Source organism: Chanodichthys erythropterus, chromosome 20 (genome assembly GCF_024489055.1).
Source record: "Chanodichthys erythropterus isolate Z2021 chromosome 20, ASM2448905v1, whole genome shotgun sequence".
NCBI lineage: Eukaryota > Metazoa > Chordata > Actinopteri > Cypriniformes > Xenocyprididae > Chanodichthys > Chanodichthys erythropterus.
Window position 1 is genome coordinate 37,313,436 of NC_090240.1, and position 19,924 is coordinate 37,333,359.

Genomic DNA, 19,924 nt, shown 5'->3' on the forward strand with positions numbered 1-19,924 from the left:
TGTTTTAGAAAGTATAGATAGATTGGTGATAGTGTTGTCTATAATCAAGATGACAGTTTCAAGTTTTATGTTTTTGGTCTTTTTTTGTCACCAATTGGTGCTCAATGGTAAAGTTTTCACCTTAGTGTAATATGTAAAATACATTAAGTACAAATATATTTGACCTTGCATCTTGTTTTTAGGACTTGCTTTTCCAGTTGGCCGTCAATTGTACCAAACTGGTATTGAGCAAGTACGCTTGGAGAGCAAAGGTTTGTAATTCTTATTTGGTTATGTTGATGCTAGTGATGGGGAAACATAGGCTTTCTGAAGCATTTGAGGCTTTCATCAATTTGTGCAAAAAAAAATTTCATTATTCAAAGCTTTTAACAGCGTACATCAGCAGCATCTGGTGGTCAGACTTGTTTTTTTTTTCACCATATCTAAATCCTCACGGAGCAGATCTATGGTTTGAAAAAGCATGTGACCAAACTTTGGAAGTCTGTGACCTATGGAATCACTCTGAATTAGTTTTAATCTTATGTAAACTCATCTAAATTAATTTGACAATGAGACCACTACTCGTGTCATGTGTAGCCTGGTCAACTGATTCACATATTGATCAATAATCTAAAACCTACAATGATGTGATAACTGATGTGAGTAGTTAATATTTTGGGTGACCCTTATGTTCTGTTCAGGGTCTCTGAGACCCCAGCAATAAAATGATTAAATCCATTTTCCTTTATGTATTAGTGAAGCACCAATTTTTTTCAAACCAGCTGTCTCGATTTGCCGTTACTGCATGATGTTCAAAATGTCAATCACGTGGTGTGGTCACTTTGATACAAGCATTGGTACAGTGTGTGATACAATAGTGCTTTGAAAACCTGCGTCAGAGCATTGGAGCCCCAACATCAACTGTACCATCACTAGTTGACACTGACTTTTTGTTTAGATTGCGTGGTTAATTTCAATGAAGCCTGGTGACTTTTGGTATTGATGTTATGCATTTTGTTTTCCAGATGGTTCATTGTCTTGTCCTTATTTGAATAACCAATATCCAATACAGCCAGTGGTAGCAAAGTGTAATATGGCTATTGTGGTGTCTTTGAATAATGCATCTGGGCTAATTGTCCAAAAAGGTAACTCCGTGCTGATACTGTGAGGTTGACACTGACCATAAGGAAAGATAACTGCAGCTTTTTTTTTTTTTTTAAACCAACTTTTAGGCATTGATGGGAATTTGACTGAGTCCAGCCCTTTAACTGTTGAGGCTGATGGGAAATTGACAAAATCCAGCCCTGTCCCTGCTGAAAAATATAGCCTTCTTCCTGCCAAGGTTGATGGGAAGCTGGCTGAGTCTAGTCCTGTCCCTGCTGAATCCAGCTCTCTCCCTCCCAAGGTTGATGTCAAGTTGACTGAGTCTAGTCCTGTTCCTGCTGTAGAATCCAGCTCTCTCCTTGCCAAGGTTAATGGAAAGTTGACTGAATCAAGGCCTGTCCCTGCTGAAGAATCCAGCTCTCTCCCTCCCAAGGTTAATGTGAAGTTGACTGAGTCTAGCCCTCTTCCCACTGAGAAATCCAGCCCTCTTCATGCCAAGGTTGATGGGAAGCTGGCTGAGTCTAGCCCAGTCCCTGCTGAATCTAGCTCTCTCCCTGCCAAGGTTGATGTCAAGTTGACTGAGTCTAGCCCTCTTCTTCCCACTGAGAAATCCAGCCCTCTTCCTGCCAAGGTTGATGTCAAGTTGACTGAATCAAGCCCTGTCCCTGCTGAATCCAGCTCTCTCCCTCCCAAGGTTGCTGTCAAGTTGACTGAATCAAGCCCAGTCCCTGCTGAATCCAGCTCTCTCCCTCCCAAGGTTGCTGTCAAGTTGACTGAATCAAGCCCAGTCCCTGCTGAATCTAGCTCTCTCCCTGCCAAGGTTGATGTCAAGTTGACTGAGTCTAGCCCTCTTCCCACCGAGAAATCCAGCTCTCTTCCTGCCAAGGTTGATGTGAAGTTGACTGAGTCTAGCCCAGTCCCTGCTGAATCCAGCTCTCTCCCTCCCAAGGTTGATGGGAAGCTGGCTGAGTCTAGCCCTCTTCCCACTGAGAAATCCAGCTCTCTCCCTCCCAAGGTTGATGTCAAGTTGACTGAATCAAGCCCTGTCCCTGCTGAATCCAGCTCTCTCCCTCCCAAGGTTGATGTCAAGTTGACTGAGTCTAGCCCTCTTCTTCCCACTGAGAAATGCAGCTCTCTTCCTGCCAAGGTTGATGTCAAGTTGACTGAATCAAGCCCAGTCCCTGCTGAATCTAGCTCTCTCCCTGCCAAGGTTGATGTCAAGTTGACTGAATCAAGCCCTGTCCCTGCTGAATCCAGCTCTCTCCCTCCCAAGGTTGATGTCAAGTTGACTGAATCAAGCCCAGTCCCTGCTGAATCTAGCTCTCTCCCTGCCAAGGTTGATGTCAAGTTGACTGAGTCTAGCCCTCTTCCCACTGAGAAATGCAGCTCTCTTCCTGCCAAGGTTGATGTCAAGTTGACTGAATCAAGCCCAGTCCCTGCTGAATCTAGCTCTCTCCCTCCCAAGGTTGATGTCAAGTTGACAGAATCAAGCCCTGTCCCTGCTGAATCCAGCTCTCTCCCTCCCAAGGTTGATATCAAGTTGACTGAATCAAGCCCTGTCCCTGCTGAATCCAGCTCTCTCCCTCCCAAGGTTGATGTCAAGTTGACTGAATCAAGCCCTGTCCCTGCTGAATCCAGCTCTCTCCCTCCCAAGGTTGATGTCAAGTTGACTGAGTCTAGCCCTCTTCTTCCCACCGAGAAATGCATCTCTCTTCCTGCCAAGGTTGATGTCAAGTTGACTGAATCAAGCCCAGTCCCTGCTGAATCTAGCTCTCTCCCTCCCAAGGTTGATGTCAAGTTGACAGAATCAAGCCCTGTCCCTGCTGAATCCAGCTCTCTCCCTCCCAAGGTTGATGTCAAGTTGACTGAATCAAGCCCTGTCCCTGCTGAATCCAGCTCTCTCCCTCCCAAGGTTGATGTCAAGTTGACTGAATCAAGCCCTGTCCCTGCTGAATCCAGCTCTCTCCCTCCCAAGGTTGATGTCAAGTTGACTGAATCAAGCCCAGTCCCTGCTGAATCTAGCTCTCTCCCTGCCAAGGTTGATGTCAAGTTGACTGAATCAAGCCCTGTCCCTGCTGAATCCAGCTCTCTCCCTCCCAAGGTTGATGTCAAGTTGACTGAATCAAGCCCTGTCCCTGCTGAATCCAGCTCTCTCCCTCCCAAGGTTGATGTCAAGTTGACTGAGTCTAGCCCTCTTCTTCCCACTGAGAAATCCAGCTCTCTTCCTGCCAAGGTTGATGTCAAGTTGACTGAATCAAGCCCAGTCCCTGCTGAATCTAGCTCTCTCCCTGCCAAGGTTGATGTCAAGTTGACTGAGTCTAGCCCTCTTCTTCCCACTGAGAAATCCAGCCCTCTTCCTGCCAAGGTTGATGTCAAGTTGACTGAATCAAGCCCTGTCCCTGCTGAATCCAGCTCTCTCCCTGCCAAGGTTGATGTCAAGTTGACTGAATCAAGCCCTGTCCCTGCTGAATCCAGCTCTCTCCCTCCCAAGGTTGATGTCAAGTTGACTGAATCAAGCCCAGTCCCTGCTGAATCTAGCTCTCTCCCTGCCAAGGTTGATGTCAAGTTGACTGAGTCTAGCCCTGTCCCTGCTGAATCTAGCTCTCTCCCTCCCAAGGTTGATGTCAAGTTGACTGAGTCTAGCCCTCTTCCCACCGAGAAATGCATCTCTCTTCCTGCCAAGGTTGATGTCAAGTTGACTGAATCAAGCCCAGTCCCTGCTGAATCTAGCTCTCTCCCTCCCAAGGTTGATGTCAAGTTGACTGAATCAAGCCCTGTCCCTGCTGAATCCAGCTCTCTCCCTCCCAAGGTTGATGTCAAGTTGACAGAATCAAGCCCTGTCCCTGCTGAATCCAGCTCTCTCCCTCCCAAGGTTGATGTCAAGTTGACTGAATCAAGCCCTGTCCCTGCTGAATCCAGCTCTCTCCCTCCCAAGGTTGCTGTCAAGTTGACTGAATCAAGCCCAGTCCCTGCTGAATCCAGCTCTCTCCCTCCCAAGGTTGCTGTCAAGTTGACTGAATCAAGCCCAGTCCCTGCTGAATCTAGCTCTCTCCCTGCCAAGGTTGATGTCAAGTTGACTGAGTCTAGCCCTCTTCCCACTGAGAAATCCAGCTCTCTCCCTCCCAAGGTTGATGTCAAGTTGACTGAATCAAGCCCTGTCCCTGCTGAATCCAGCTCTCTCCCTCCCAAGGTTGATGTCAAGTTGACTGAGTCTAGCCCTCTTCTTCCCACTGAGAAATGCAGCTCTCTTCCTGCCAAGGTTGATGTCAAGTTGACTGAATCAAGCCCAGTCCCTGCTGAATCTAGCTCTCTCCCTGCCAAGGTTGATGTCAAGTTGACTGAATCAAGCCCTGTCCCTGCTGAATCCAGCTCTCTCCCTCCCAAGGTTGATGTCAAGTTGACTGAATCAAGCCCAGTCCCTGCTGAATCTAGCTCTCTCCCTGCCAAGGTTGATGTCAAGTTGACTGAGTCTAGCCCTCTTCCCACTGAGAAATGCAGCTCTCTTCCTGCCAAGGTTGATGTCAAGTTGACTGAATCAAGCCCAGTCCCTGCTGAATCTAGCTCTCTCCCTCCCAAGGTTGATGTCAAGTTGACAGAATCAAGCCCTGTCCCTGCTGAATCCAGCTCTCTCCCTCCCAAGGTTGATGTCAAGTTGACTGAATCAAGCCCTGTCCCTGCTGAATCCAGCTCTCTCCCTCCCAAGGTTGATGTCAAGTTGACTGAATCAAGCCCTGTCCCTGCTGAATCCAGCTCTCTCCCTCCCAAGGTTGATGTCAAGTTGACTGAGTCTAGCCCTCTTCTTCCCACCGAGAAATGCATCTCTCTTCCTGCCAAGGTTGATGTCAAGTTGACTGAATCAAGCCCAGTCCCTGCTGAATCTAGCTCTCTCCCTCCCAAGGTTGATGTCAAGTTGACAGAATCAAGCCCTGTCCCTGCTGAATCCAGCTCTCTCCCTCCCAAGGTTGATGTCAAGTTGACTGAATCAAGCCCTGTCCCTGCTGAATCCAGCTCTCTCCCTCCCAAGGTTGATGTCAAGTTGACTGAATCAAGCCCTGTCCCTGCTGAATCCAGCTCTCTCCCTCCCAAGGTTGATGTCAAGTTGACTGAATCAAGCCCAGTCCCTGCTGAATCTAGCTCTCTCCCTGCCAAGGTTGATGTCAAGTTGACTGAATCAAGCCCTGTCCCTGCTGAATCCAGCTCTCTCCCTCCCAAGGTTGATGTCAAGTTGACTGAATCAAGCCCTGTCCCTGCTGAATCCAGCTCTCTCCCTCCCAAGGTTGATGTCAAGTTGACTGAGTCTAGCCCTCTTCTTCCCACTGAGAAATCCAGCTCTCTTCCTGCCAAGGTTGATGTCAAGTTGACTGAATCAAGCCCAGTCCCTGCTGAATCTAGCTCTCTCCCTGCCAAGGTTGATGTCAAGTTGACTGAGTCTAGCCCTCTTCTTCCCACTGAGAAATCCAGCCCTCTTCCTGCCAAGGTTGATGTCAAGTTGACTGAATCAAGCCCTGTCCCTGCTGAATCCAGCTCTCTCCCTGCCAAGGTTGATGTCAAGTTGACTGAATCAAGCCCTGTCCCTGCTGAATCCAGCTCTCTCCCTCCCAAGGTTGATGTCAAGTTGACTGAATCAAGCCCAGTCCCTGCTGAATCTAGCTCTCTCCCTGCCAAGGTTGATGTCAAGTTGACTGAGTCTAGCCCTGTCCCTGCTGAATCTAGCTCTCTCCCTCCCAAGGTTGATGTCAAGTTGACTGAGTCTAGCCCTCTTCCCACCGAGAAATGCATCTCTCTTCCTGCCAAGGTTGATGTCAAGTTGACTGAATCAAGCCCAGTCCCTGCTGAATCTAGCTCTCTCCCTCCCAAGGTTGATGTCAAGTTGACTGAATCAAGCCCTGTCCCTGCTGAATCCAGCTCTCTCCCTCCCAAGGTTGATGTCAAGTTGACAGAATCAAGCCCTGTCCCTGCTGAATCCAGCTCTCTCCCTCCCAAGGTTGATGTCAAGTTGACTGAATCAAGCCCTGTCCCTGCTGAATCTAGCTCTCTCCCTGCCAAGGTTGATGTCAAGTTGACTGAATCAAGCCCTGTCCCTGCTGAATCCAGCTCTCTCCCTCCCAAGGTTGATGTCAAGTTGACTGAATCAAGCCCTGTCCCTGCTGAATCCAGCTCTCTCCCTCCCAAGGTTGATGTCAAGTTGACTGAATCAAGCCCAGTCCCTGCTGAATCTAGCTCTCTCCCTCCCAAGGTTGATGTCAAGTTGACTGAGTCTAGCCCTCTTCTTCCCACTGAGAAATCCAGCCCTCTTCCTGCCAAGGTTGATGTCAAGTTGACTGAATCAAGCCCTGTCCCTGCTGAATCCAGCTCTCTCCCTCCCAAGGTTGATGTCAAGTTGACTGAATCAAGCCCTGTCCCTGCTGAATCCAGCTCTCTCCCTCCCAAGGTTGATGTCAAGTTGACTGAGTCTAGCCCTCTTCTTCCCACTGAGAAATCCAGCTCTCTTCCTGCCAAGGTTGATGTCAAGTTGACTGAATCAAGCCCAGTCCCTGCTGAATCTAGCTCTCTCCCTGCCAAGGTTGATGTCAAGTTGACTGAGTCTAGCCCTCTTCTTCCCACTGAGAAATCCAGCCCTCTTCCTGCCAAGGTTGATGTCAAGTTGACTGAATCAAGCCCTGTCCCTGCTGAATCCAGCTCTCTCCCTGCCAAGGTTGATGTCAAGTTGACTGAATCAAGCCCTGTCCCTGCTGAATCCAGCTCTCTCCCTCCCAAGGTTGATGTCAAGTTGACTGAATCAAGCCCAGTCCCTGCTGAATCTAGCTCTCTCCCTGCCAAGGTTGATGTCAAGTTGACTGAGTCTAGCCCTGTCCCTGCTGAATCTAGCTCTCTCCCTCCCAAGGTTGATGTCAAGTTGACTGAGTCTAGCCCTCTTCCCACCGAGAAATGCATCTCTCTTCCTGCCAAGGTTGATGTCAAGTTGACTGAATCAAGCCCAGTCCCTGCTGAATCTAGCTCTCTCCCTCCCAAGGTTGATGTCAAGTTGACTGAATCAAGCCCTGTCCCTGCTGAATCCAGCTCTCTCCCTCCCAAGGTTGATGTCAAGTTGACAGAATCAAGCCCTGTCCCTGCTGAATCCAGCTCTCTCCCTCCCAAGGTTGATGTCAAGTTGACTGAATCAAGCCCTGTCCCTGCTGAATCTAGCTCTCTCCCTGCCAAGGTTGATGTCAAGTTGACTGAATCAAGCCCTGTCCCTGCTGAATCCAGCTCTCTCCCTCCCAAGGTTGATGTCAAGTTGACTGAATCAAGCCCTGTCCCTGCTGAATCCAGCTCTCTCCCTCCCAAGGTTGATGTCAAGTTGACTGAATCAAGCCCTGTCCCTGCTGAATCCAGCTCTCTCCCTCCCAAGGTTGATGTCAAGTTGACTGAATCAAGCCCTGTCCCTGCTGAATCCAGCTCTCTCCCTGCCAAGGTTGATGTCAAGTTGACTGAATCAAGCCCTGTCCCTGCTGAATCCAGCTCTCTCCCTCCCAAGGTTGATGTCAAGTTGACTGAATCAAGCCCAGTCCCTGCTGAATCTAGCTCTCTCCCTGCCAAGGTTGATGTCAAGTTGACTGAGTCTAGCCCTCTTCTTCCCACTGAGAAATCCAGCCCTCTTCCTGCCAAGGTTGATGTCAAGTTGACTGAATCAAGCCCAGTCCCTGCTGAATCTAGCTCTCTCCCTCCCAAGGTTGATGTCAAGTTGACTGAGTCTAGCCCTCTTCCCACCGAGAAATGCATCTCTCTTCCTGCCAAGGTTGATGTCAAGTTGACTGAATCAAGCCCAGTCCCTGCTGAATCTAGCTCTCTCCCTCCCAAGGTTGATGTCAAGTTGACTGAATCAAGCCCTGTCCCTGCTGAATCCAGCTCTCTCCCTCCCAAGGTTGATGTCAAGTTGACTGAGTCTAGCCCTCTTCTTCCCACTGAGAAATCCAGCCCTCTTCCTGCCAAGGTTGATGTCAAGTTGACTGAATCAAGCCCAGTCCCTGCTGAATCTAGCTCTCTCCCTCCCAAGGTTGATGTCAAGTTGACTGAATCAAGCCCTGTCCCTGCTGAATCCAGCTCTCTCCCTCCCAAGGTTGATGTCAAGTTGACTGAATCAAGCCCTGTCCCTGCTGAATCTAGCTCTCTCCCTCCCAAGGTTGATGTCAAGTTGACTGAATCAAGCCCTGTCCCTGCTGAATCCAGCTCTCTCCCTCCCAAGGTTGATGTCAAGTTGACTGAATCAAGCCCTGTCCCTGCTGAATCTAGCTCTCTCCCTGCCAAGGTTGATGTCAAGTTGACTGAGTCTAGCCCTCTTCCCACTGAGAAATCCAGCCCTCTTCCTGCCAAGGTTGATGTCAAGTTGACTGAGTCTAGCCCTCTTCTTCCCACTGAGAAATGCAGCTCTCTTCCTGCCAAGGTTGATGTCAAGTTGACTGAATCAAGCCCAGTCCCTGCTGAATCTAGCTCTCTCCCTCCCAAGGTTGATGTCAAGTTGACTGAGTCTAGCCCTCTTCCCACTGAGAAATCCAGCCCTCTTCCTGCCAAGGTTGATGTCAAGTTGACTGAGTCTAGCCCTCTTCTTCCCACTGAGAAATGCAGCTCTCTTCCTGCCAAGGTTGATGTCAAGTTGACTGAATCAAGCCCAGTCCCTGCTGAATCTAGCTCTCTCCCTCCCAAGGTTGATGTCAAGTTGACTGAATCAAGCCCTGTCCCTGCTGAATCCAGCTCTCTCCCTCCCAAGGTTGATGTCAAGTTGACTGAATCAAGCCCTGTCCCTGCTGAATCTAGCCCTCTCCCTGCCAAGGTTGATGTCAAGTTGACTGAATCAAGCCCTGTCCCTGCTGAATCTAGCTCTCTCCCTGCCAAGGTTGATGTCAAGTTGACTGAATCAAGCCCTGTCCCTGCTGAATCTAGCTCTCTCCCTGCCAAGGTTGATGTCAAGTTGACTGAGTCTAGCCCTCTTCCCACTGAGAAATCCAGCCCTCTTCCTGCCAAGGTTGATGGGAAGCTGGCTGAGTCTAGTCCTGTTCCTGCTGAATCCAGCTCTCTCCCTCCCAAGGCTGATGTGAAGTTGACTGAGTCTAGCCCTCTTCCCACTGAAAAATGCAGCGATCTTCCTGCCAAGGTTGATTGGAAGTTGACTGAATCAATCCCTGTCCCCACTGAAGAATCCAGTGCTCTCCTTGCTGAGGTTGACTGGAAGTTGACTGAATCAATCCCTGTCCCCACTGAAGAATCCAGCGCTCTCCTTGCTGAGGTTGATTGGCAGTTGACAGAGTCTAGACCTGTCCCTGAGGTTGAAGGGAAGTTGACGATGTGCTCATGTTCATCTCCATAACTGCCACCTTTCTGATTTTTAAGTCAATAAAACCAGATTTTTTTGTTTTAAACGTTTGCACTGTCTCCTAATTTACAGAGAAGGTTGCATTAATGTCAAAGTGTTCAACTTTTCCTTAATCTTTATACTATGGAGGCATTTACATGGTTATAATCTAAACTAAACAAAACTTGTGCATCTTGGCTGTTTATTCACATGAGTGGTGTTGGGAGGGTGGTTTTGGGAGGTGTCAAAGTGAAAAGATGGTGTTGTCTTCGAACTACAATGCAAATTTGTGAAAACTGACCTCTGCATGCACACTGCGATTAGTCTATAGGCATGCATGAGTGCTTGACAATCAAAACAATTGTGGACTACAGGACTGTTTGTGCTGCTCAAGATATTGTTTATTAATGCTTTTCCATCAACATGTAGATTATATACCACTACTACAATCAGCAGAGATGCATTTACATGTGTGCAGGCATGTACTATTTACTGTGGCATCACCAACTACTGGCCTGACCTGCATAATACGCTTAGACCCCCTGTGGTGAAAAATCAAGTTTTTAATGTTTATATTCTATGTAGTGTTTTTTTTTATTTTTTTTTTTTATATGCTTTAAGACAATGTGCAAATTATTATTAGCCTATATTAGCCTGCCTGATAACTTCAAGTAAATACGCTAGAAATCCGCGCTCATTCAAGGATGTGCATTTATTTCATGTAGCCACAACGCAAACAACAAATCACTGAAGCAACAGACTCTCCGAGCTGGCGTGAGTGGAGGTGGGGCTAATATGCATATTCATTGATCCGTGTATATTAAATGAGGCAAGGTTGTAGAGTTACATTCAAGCTATTTTAAGGCATGAATTTTTTTCACTTGAATTTTATTTGTTTTTTTAAAATGTCATTTTGGTAATCAAAGATGATTTTTAAGGGATAAAATAATTGACTACAGGGGGACTTTAAGTCATGACGTAAGGAACGCCGTTTTTGGGTCCAAGCCTCGATTCGTTTCACTTGAGAATGGTATCCCCACAGCCGTTTGTGAGCGCTATTTATTCATATTAAAAATTTAACATTTTAAAGTTAAAGATTTAAAAATCTTAGTCTACACAACAGTCTCCGTGCTCACAGCGTCAGACGTTAATATTTTAACAGTTTATGAAAGATGAATCAGTGTCTGGCCATCTGGGATTTTGGTATGGAGATAAAGGTTATGATTATTTTTTGGAAGTATTACACCACATTGTGTGTATATATTAGCACCATTTGTTGTTTTCTTGTGGTGTGAGATGGAGCATTTGGACTCGTAAGCCCTGCAGCGTAACGTCAGACTTAACCGAATACAGTGTTTAGTAGTTTTTATGGATCCATGCGAACAGGGATCATTTTGACAATGTTGTCATCTGTATGTAAGAGAAACTTTTAGATTTTTAGTACATTGTTATTTAAACACATCCTTAAACTGCATGTTTAAGAATTGGCACAATGTGGTTTAAAGTGGTTTTGTGTATTGCATCTCTCTGTGCAAAATGTCAACTTCCACCACTTGAACTTAAATCAAAGGTTAAGCTTTTAAAGCCAAGCTAATTCTGGGAACTCAAATTAATCTAGTTTATTTGTAATAAAACATTGTAGTTGTATGTTTTGCATCATGCAATTGTGATATCTGACATTTTCCAAAGGTTTGATCCTATCCATCAAAAGTAGAGTATCTTCACAATGATGTTTTGGTGAAGAGACTCTACTACCAAAACAGTTAACTAAAAAGACATGTTTATCAACCATTTTTTGGGGCATTAAGTCTAGAGTGTTTACAAATCCCAGCAAGCTTCAAAATGTAATTTGCATTTTATCAAATTATATTTTGCAATGTGCACAAATGTTCAGAACGAATCAAGGTCAAACGTTTTTATTTGTCACATAGGCCCACAGATCTACTGCTTAGGCTCAATGTTTTTCCCCACAAATCAGCATGACTTGGCAGTTTTAAAATTTTAAACTGCACTAAACTTGAAAAATAAGTATAAGAATAGATACATAACAATAAGCAAACACCACAAATAGAAAGTGTAATCTGTGAAATAAGAACTTAAGAAAATAGTATTTATTTTGCAACCTTCATAAAACAAATAAAACGTTTCTTTCACAAGGCAATGAACATAAATTAAAAACTATACAACTACTTTTCAATCCTTCATTGAGAATATAATCATCTTGATTATGTCTGAGTAGGATGTGACAAAATCCTACCAGGAACATACACTGAATGGTCTTATCCCTGCTGCAGAATGGCGCATGTTGATACTGATATAAACTCTTGACTAACCACCAGGAACGACACATTTTCTTCCAACAAAAGCATGTAAAAGCTCTGACAGGTCCGAGGGGCGGCACTTCAAGTAAACAGGACCTAAATTTGCACAAATAGTGTTTTGTGGTGCACTCACAATTACATTTCTACCATCACAGTGACTTTGTTACCCAACAAACGCACAGTCTGACACTTGATCGTGTCATTCATCTCGAGTGCTCTGCACTTTTGAGTAGCTCTTGCACGGGTTCTTGAAGCACGCAGATGGAAGCGTCACGGGCCATGAGAACGTGCAGGGAACCGTTGTCTTAATGTTCTTCTCCAGGAAGTTAAACACAAGGTTCCACCACGTTCGGTTCAGATAGTTGTGAGGAGATCCTCTTAATGCCTACAAAATTAGGAGAGGATCCAAAACGTGGTGATTATTTTGGTCCAATTTGCCATTTAGTAAAAACAAAAAAACTTTATCCGTTTATCTACACTATTAGTGTACTTGATGTACACCAAGTTTGGAATAATTCATGCTTTAACCAAGGCTGCATTTATTTACTTAAAAAAATGTTGCTTTTATAGGATATGTAGTTTCCGTGGGCTTTTACCTGGTTGTTGGCCATAGTGTGGTACCAGTAGAAGAGGCGTGAGGTGATGAAATATGCCACCACTACATCCACGCTGTAATGCTCATGCGCTATCAGGATACAGACCACGCCCACTGCACTTAGCAACCAGCAGATCACGTGATAACAACGCCAAAACAGCGAGCGGGGTGAGTCTATGACACAAAACAACAAAACTTACAAACGGAACCACCCAAAACAGAAAGAACTAACATTGCGCCATTCAAGTAGAGGCTCTCAGAGCAAACATTTGGGATTGTGAACGCTCAATATTTAATAATACAATATTTGCCAATAACTCAAAACATGCAATATTGATTTGATTTAGTAGCCTGAATATTACTATATTATATGCCTCTTTTAAACAACTAGTTACATTTTTATGAACCCACAAATGCAACAAAAATATAACATGAACATTTAATCTAACATGGCCATTCACAAGAAAAAAAAACACCTTCGTTTTTAAAAAAAATTTTTTTTTATAATGGCTCCTTGTTGGCTCGCCAATTTTTCTGATGTACAGCATAAAGAACATTTCTTCTTGGTTATGGGAATGTTAGAGGAGCATTCCGTTTGAGTATTTTGAAAATGTTATGAGAACATTCTATCGTTATTACTGAAGAACGTTATTGAACAGTTCTGAGAAATTTATCTTATCCCCGTTATCTAATCCTTCTAATGATTTTTTAAGGACTTTCTGAGAATAATAGCCCCAAAATATGTTTAGTTCATTAGTTGTGTAAAATATTCCAAAATCATTTTTTATTAACATTTTAAGAACATTCATTAAAAAACAAATAATATCATATGGATGTTCCACAAAAATTTCCACAATGTTTTCTGCTAGGAATTCTAAAAACATTTAGAAAATATCAACATAAGGACGTTCCGAGAACATTGTTCTAAGAACGTTTCCTTAACATCACGAGAACGTACTTCAAATCTTTATAATGTTATAAGAATGTTCCATAAACCTTATTTTGTCCTAATATTTACATAACCTTAAAAAACATTATTGGGTCATTCCGTGTCAAATCAACCAAATTTTGGAATATTCCCCAGCTCAAATTTTTGATTTTGTTCATATTTTTTCTGTAGAAAGACAAACATAAATAGTGATGAAAGCTAATATCAAATGTCACAGATGTATATTTACTGAATAATCCACTATTTTGAAGAAGAGGATCAAAATGACAATTTTCACCTGAGATTTGGAGCCAAATTAGAGGAGTGTAAAAATGACTTTAGAAAGACAGCAGCATCAGTGTTTTATTTTTACACAGAGATTGGTAGATCTGTCAGTAAAATCTGTTGACTTTATCAATCTGTGTTTCATTATATGCCAACAGTGACAGTTCAAAAATGGCAAAAAGCACTTCTTGTTTGCATGCCTGTAATTTGAGAAGTGTTAAAGATATCTTAACACCCTTTTAGATGCTGGTTCGTAACAAACTTTCCTTCTGGTATCTTCATTTTAAAGGCCCTCGATGGCTCAATCCCAGAGATATGGAGATCTTAATGCAGCTCCATGAGTAAATTGATAAATTGTGCACACATTCAGTGGTCAAAAACCAAATGTGGGTCACTTTGCACACAACTGAAACTTTTTTTTTTTAAAGAGGAATATCTGAAGAACAAATAATGTTGAAACTAGAAATGCATCTCGTGTTTTTCTATCATTTAAATTGCATAGAAAATACCTGTCTGAATGCCATAAATACTCCTTTTCCAAAGTTTGCATGCCTGTAACTCTAAAAGTATTCAAAATATCTCAATATCCTTCTAGATTCTCATTCTTAAACTTTCCTTTTGAAATCTTCATTTTCAAGGCCCTATATAGTTCAGTACCATAGATATGGGGATCTCAAAGCAGCTCCATGTTCAAACCGTTGAATTTTACCCATTTTCAGTGATCAAAAACCAAATGTGTGTCACTTTGCACACACATTTGCTTTTTAACCACTGAAAATGTGTACAATTTACTCATGGATCCGCATTAAGATCTCCATATCTCTGGGGTTGAACCAGCGAGGGCCTTTAAAATGAAGATACTAAAAGGAAAGTTTGTTAAAAAACAGAATCTAAAAGGATATTAAGATATCTTTAATACTTCTTGAGTTACAGGCATGCAAACTTGACACAAAAAAACACAAGAAGTGCTTTGTGCCATTTTTGAACTGTCACTGTTGGCATATAATGAAACACATAATGATAAAGTCAACAGATTTTACTAATAGATCCACCAATCTCTGTGTAAAAATAAAATAATGATGCTGCCATCTTTCTAAAGTCATTTTTACACCCCTGTAAATTGGCTCCAAATCTCAGGTGAAAATGGTCATTTTGACCAATATACAGTAAATACACATCTGTGACATTTAATATTTTGGCTTTCATCACAATTTATGTTTGCATTTCTACAGAAAAAAATATTAACAAAATCAAACATTTGAGCCGGGACCTCTGGTTGATTTGACACGGAATGACCCTACTGAAAGTTAGGGATGCCAATACTCATTTGATCAATGCGTAACAGAACAACAGTGTGAATGTGAAGCGGATTGAGACCCGATCACAACTAAAGCAGACAAAAACACTACTTCTGAAGGACAGTGTGCAAGAGCATGTGTTCTACATCATTAAATTCACTTCAAGAGGCTGCTGACTAAAAAAAAGCTGGTAAAATTGGGCAGTCATGGTGGTAAAAAAGACAATAATGGTTTCCTCATACTCACATTCCTGAATGAAGAGGAAGGTGAGGGTGAGCATGACCGTGTGGCCACTGTACAGAAAGTCTCCACACATGAGATGGGAGCCTGTGATGGACAAACCTCCTCCAGAAACCAGCTGCAAAACTCGCTTGATCTTGCCGTGAGAATCACCGTAGAGCTACAGAGAGAAGGCCGAACATGAGGTAAACGAAATACTTTTTTCCAAACATTGCTTTTATCCCTAGTTCCTTCTCCTTTTTTGCCCGTGTTTTGATCTGGAGACCCTTTACTCCATGTTGGTGTTGGTTGAGCAGCACTCACCTTCGGGGCGCAGTCCATGTGCATGCTGGGAACCGGAAGAGTTGTGATGTACATGGTGACCATACGGTACAAATACAACATTCCCTGCAGGAAGAAAAACCTTCGGCCCACGATGGCTCTGTCAACACAACGGGACGAGGAGGAATCAAGGGATTGAGTTGAGTTTGTATTTGCAACTGCATACAATATGATGTTTTATCAACAGTCGAGGCAATGATTTGAAAGCGGTGTTGGGGAGTAACTAAATAAAAATAGCAATGCTGCTAGCTTAACCCAACCTTAACGCCCGTTCACACCACAGACAAAAACTACAACTTTCTAAAAATTGTTCTAAGAACAGCAGAACTACAATGCTTATGGCACAGAGAAACGATATTGCTGGAATCGCTTTCGTAAAAAAAATTTTTTCCAGGTGATGAACGATAAAAACATTGACAGCCAATCAGAATCCATTCTGCTTTAAAGAGCATTTAAAGTGACAGAAGACAAAACTGCAGCACGTGTTAATAATAAACAGGACGATATCGTTTGTTGGTGTGTTGTGGATGCTAATATAGTTATCATTATAGTTTTCTTTAAGACCTGTTCACAGCAAGAAACGCGTCGCAGAGCTGCATAATTTTTTTTTTTAAAAAATAGCATTTTCATTTGCCTTATTTTTTAAAATAATCATGTTTAACAGCGTAATTTTTAGCGGAAAACTACATTACCCATGATGCTGTACAGAAAATCCCACCAATCAGAGAGTGGCGGTGAGCAAATCATGCCAAAACAGCTATTTAGCTCCGCCCACTCCAATGAAGCACTGCGAATGATGTAATCTCTCTATACTCTCAATATTTTTTAATATTTGTATAAATTTGAATTCTCCATTTGCATTATTTCAACTTAAAATAATCATGTTTAATATGCTTAATTCATAGCGATAAACTACATTACCCATGATGCTGTACAGAAAATCCCACCAATCAGAGTGGCAGTGAGCAAATCATGCCAAAACAGCTATTTAACTCCGCCCACTCCCATGATGCACTGCGAATGATGTAATCTCTCTACACTCTCAATATTTTTAAATATCTGTATACATATGCATATTGTGCAATCAACTTAGAATATATTGTTTTTATATATTTAATCAACATTTTTAAATGACTAGGTTTATATTTATCATAATTATGATTATGCTGTTTGCAATGCTTCATGGGATTGTAGTTCTTTCCCTTACTAAAGCTGTTAAGTTCACAGTCTTGTACCTTTGTTTTTTTGTCCTATTTTCTTTTTTTTTGCTTCAAATCAAAGTTGGTTAGACCATAGAAATGATTCTATCCAGATAGACTCTCACCTGTGCTTGAGGAAGAGCCATTGAATGAACCACAGAGCCACCAGGATCATTCCGTTGACCTCGGTGACGGAAAACGCCCACTCCATACGCGGCACGTAATCAAAGAACTTGTCCGGTAACGGTGGGCTGACGGACTTATCCGGGACTCTCTCGTGGATGATAGTGATCATGACGGTCGTAAGGATGAGGTTAAAACCGGCCCAGATGAAGGCGATTCCCGTCTTCCACCATTCCGACGGCAGCTGAGAGATGCTGGACTTTGGGATGGCGATGCGGATGTAATCCTGGTTTTTCCGCAAGGCTTTTCGGAAACCCCGTGCCAAACGCTTTGGCTTGCTGTCAATTGGCTTGTCGGCAACCTGACCGCTACTGGGCGTGTCCGGAGAGGGGTGTGTCCGTCCGATTTGGGGGCATGTCCTATCCTCTACCATCACCATCACATGGAAGTCGCCGTTGTCTACGTCATCTTGTTCGTCCAGGAGTTGAGATGCTGCCATCGCTTATATACTAAAACACAAAAACAGAGTGGAATACTATATTATTTAATATTAAACACAATATTTAATGTAATATTGTAAACAATATGCAGTATGCCACAATAAACACGTCAAACTGCTGTCACATGACCTCAATATGTTTGACTCGGTGACTGATTCAATGACTGTCTCAGAAATAAATAGTTATTTGCCATTTTATGACATTGTACATACATGACAAACGCAAACGGCTTGTTTTCTTTCTATTTAACCAATCATTTTAAGGCAATTCATCTTGAAAACAAGTACAGTCAAGTTCAGTACAGCTCCATCTACTTTAGTGGGGGAAAACACAAATTTGTTGCATATGTCCAATAAATTCTGATCATTTTAGCTTACATCATTATCAAAAATTAGACTTTTCAGGCTGGTCATGTGCAGGTGTGTTCAAGAGTAAAAAACAAACAAGAATATATAACCATCACGGTTCGGTGCATACAGTCAGGCGACAAATGTAGTCAATCACAGGCGATCCATACTCCAATCCAGAAGGGGGCGTGCGCGGTAATGCAACACTATTTGCTAACCACCACAACAGGAAGAACAGACGATCTATACATAGATATATTTACGTGTAATCTTTCAACCAGTGTTTCAACCGTGGAAACAGCTTGAGAATAATATCTCACATAGCACTGCATTTACCTCAGGCAAGTCATTCAGTGTCCACAGCATGTTAGTTCACTAGAGAAATGAACTCCTTTCACTAAATATATGCATTATATTAACTTATACAATCAACTTAAACTGTTAGTTATGTCTTAATTTATTAATGTTTAAATAATTCTGTCATGAAACAAGTTAGAACAGTGACCATCTAAATGATTCCATTTCAAAAAATGAATAATAGTAGGTAAATAATTGAACAATAATTTTATAATTAGATTATAAAATCATTGCCTTGTGTGCAATTTACATGTTTTCATTATTATATATAATAATAAATATCAAATGAATTTAATAGTTTGGCTTTGTTGTTAATTGTAATTGTTCAAGAAAGGTACATAGTTTACAGCATTAGCTGAGATAGCTTTTTTGTTATCCTTAAGAAAATGTTAACTATAATTGAATTTATTTACAGAGAGAGACACAATTTGTTCAATAAACCATTGTTTAATAAAAAAAAAAAAAAGAATAAAAAAAGCAATTTTATGTTTAGTTTTCTCCTCTTTGCTGTCATGTTTGACATTAACAAGATTATAAATGCATGAACTAAACTCATATTCCAACCATTTCTGACACGTTTTCCATTCATATTGTAATTATATCCCTCCATCATATAGAACCTGTAGGCGGGTGGGTTTATTTAGTACACTTTACAAATCTTTGGGCGTTTCACTGTGAATGTGTGTGTGTGTGTTTGTGTGAGAACCTAAGACACACCCTGAAACCGGTGACACATGTTCACATTTCTCATTCAGATCTGACTGACCCTACAGCAGTCCGACCGGTTTGAGCCGCTCTGATTCGTCTAGATTCTCCTCCACTAAAACCACAGAAATTAACTACAAATTTCATATCTATATGATTCTAATTTATGAAGGTAGGAAGACACATGCAATATTTAGGTGCGTCCAAATTCTATGCTGGTTTGTAGTATCAATAGAGTTCACACTGATAATTCCAACAATTAGAAGTGCACTTCAAATACCCAGATGATGCATTTAACCCAAAAAAAGTGTGAATATGTTGCAGTAAACAAACTTCTATAACTCTTTTACACTTTCTCCTTAGGTCTGAGCATTCATAAACGACAAGATTTAAGCGACAGTGAACAGGTTAAAGAATACACCACAGAATTACAATGGTGCATGTGAAAGTCACAGGATGTTCGACTCATCGTGTGTAAATGTTTGACAGTTAATTGATCTGATTTGACAGCATTGCTGAGCTGCCGCAGAAGTCATTGACCTCACACCTGTGAACGCGCGGCGCGCCCCTTGAGACCTTCAGCATCACCGGAGCCCAAAAAAGAGAGTTCCAGAACCATCCGGATCCTAATGGAATGATGATCGATCCGGATCAGCGCGTGGCTGCCAGTAAAACCATCTCAAGATCCCGAAATAAACACAAACACAGAGAACGCGTCTCAAAACACAACCTACTAGACGTCAAAAACGCCGCAAAATGCAGAAAACTCACCAGGTTTTGTGACTTTCTTTACAGAAATGATTCTAAACCACATCAGATCATGAGATATTTCACGGTTTTTACTTGACTACTTAATCAATTCATACGCAAAACAACAACAGAGACAAACAAGAATCACTTTACATACCTGATGAAATGTAAAATCCAACACAGCGTTAATAAAACAAACGACGAGACGACTGATAAGAAGCAGACGATTCACCTGTTTAGCGCCGGAAGACTCTCTGAACGACGGCTTTTGGGGTGGGCTTTAACCCCGCCCACACCTGCAGTGCAGCCACGCCCACCACACGAATCATAGAGTGGCTACAAATGAAAAAAAACTTCATGTTGTGCAATACTGGCCTCAGGAATGAGACTGGAACTCTTTCAGAAATGCAAAAACCGAACTGTAAACTTGTAAAACATTTAAAGCGCTTAGATTTATTATTCTTTTATCATACCTTATTATTAACCTCGCTTTGTTTTCTTGTACTCATAAAACTGCAAATAAATTTTCATAAGCATCACAAA

General features: G+C 42.6%; 2 protein-coding genes across 2 annotated transcripts; one reads left to right on the forward strand and one right to left on the reverse strand.

Moving 5' to 3' along the window:
• The first annotated feature begins 1,072 nt into the window (after window positions 1–1,072).
• On the forward strand, window positions 1,073–9,427 carry LOC137008820 (mucin-17-like). The gene is made up of 2 exons (XM_067370536.1): window positions 1,073–1,124; window positions 1,212–9,427. The coding sequence occupies exons 1-2, from the start codon at window positions 1,073–1,075 to the stop codon at window positions 9,425–9,427; spliced, it is 8,268 nt and encodes a 2,755-aa protein (XP_067226637.1).
• Window positions 9,428–9,918: 491 nt separating this feature from the next.
• Window positions 9,919–19,658, reverse strand: sgms2b (sphingomyelin synthase 2b). Its single transcript, XM_067371257.1, has 6 exons — window positions 19,539–19,658; window positions 16,725–17,231; window positions 15,383–15,500; window positions 15,086–15,239; window positions 12,330–12,502; window positions 9,919–12,118 (listed from the first exon to the last, which is right to left on the reverse strand). The coding sequence occupies exons 2-6, from the start codon at window positions 17,219–17,221 to the stop codon at window positions 11,933–11,935; spliced, it is 1,128 nt and encodes a 375-aa protein (XP_067227358.1). The 5' UTR covers window positions 17,222–17,231; window positions 19,539–19,658; the 3' UTR covers window positions 9,919–11,932.
• Window positions 19,659–19,924: the final 266 nt, after the last annotated feature.

Excerpts from the sequence above, each read along its gene's own strand:
- sgms2b (XM_067371257.1), bottom strand. The coding sequence starts at position 17,221 with ATGGCAGCATCTCAACTCCTGGACGAACAAGATGACGTAGACAACGGC. Across the intron at positions 15,501-16,724 it reads TGGCTCTTCCTCAAGCACAG|AGCCATCGTGGGCCGAAGGT; the intron begins GTGAGAGTCTAT and ends TTGTGTTGACAG. Across the intron at positions 15,240-15,382 it reads ACATGGACTGCGCCCCGAAG|CTCTACGGTGATTCTCACGG; the intron begins GTGAGTGCTGCT and ends TTCTCTCTGTAG.
- LOC137008820 (XM_067370536.1), top strand. The coding sequence starts at position 1,073 with ATGGCTATTGTGGTGTCTTTGAATAATGCATCTGGGCTAATTGTCCAA. Across the intron at positions 1,125-1,211 it reads TGGGCTAATTGTCCAAAAAG|GCATTGATGGGAATTTGACT; the intron begins GTAACTCCGTGC and ends ACCAACTTTTAG.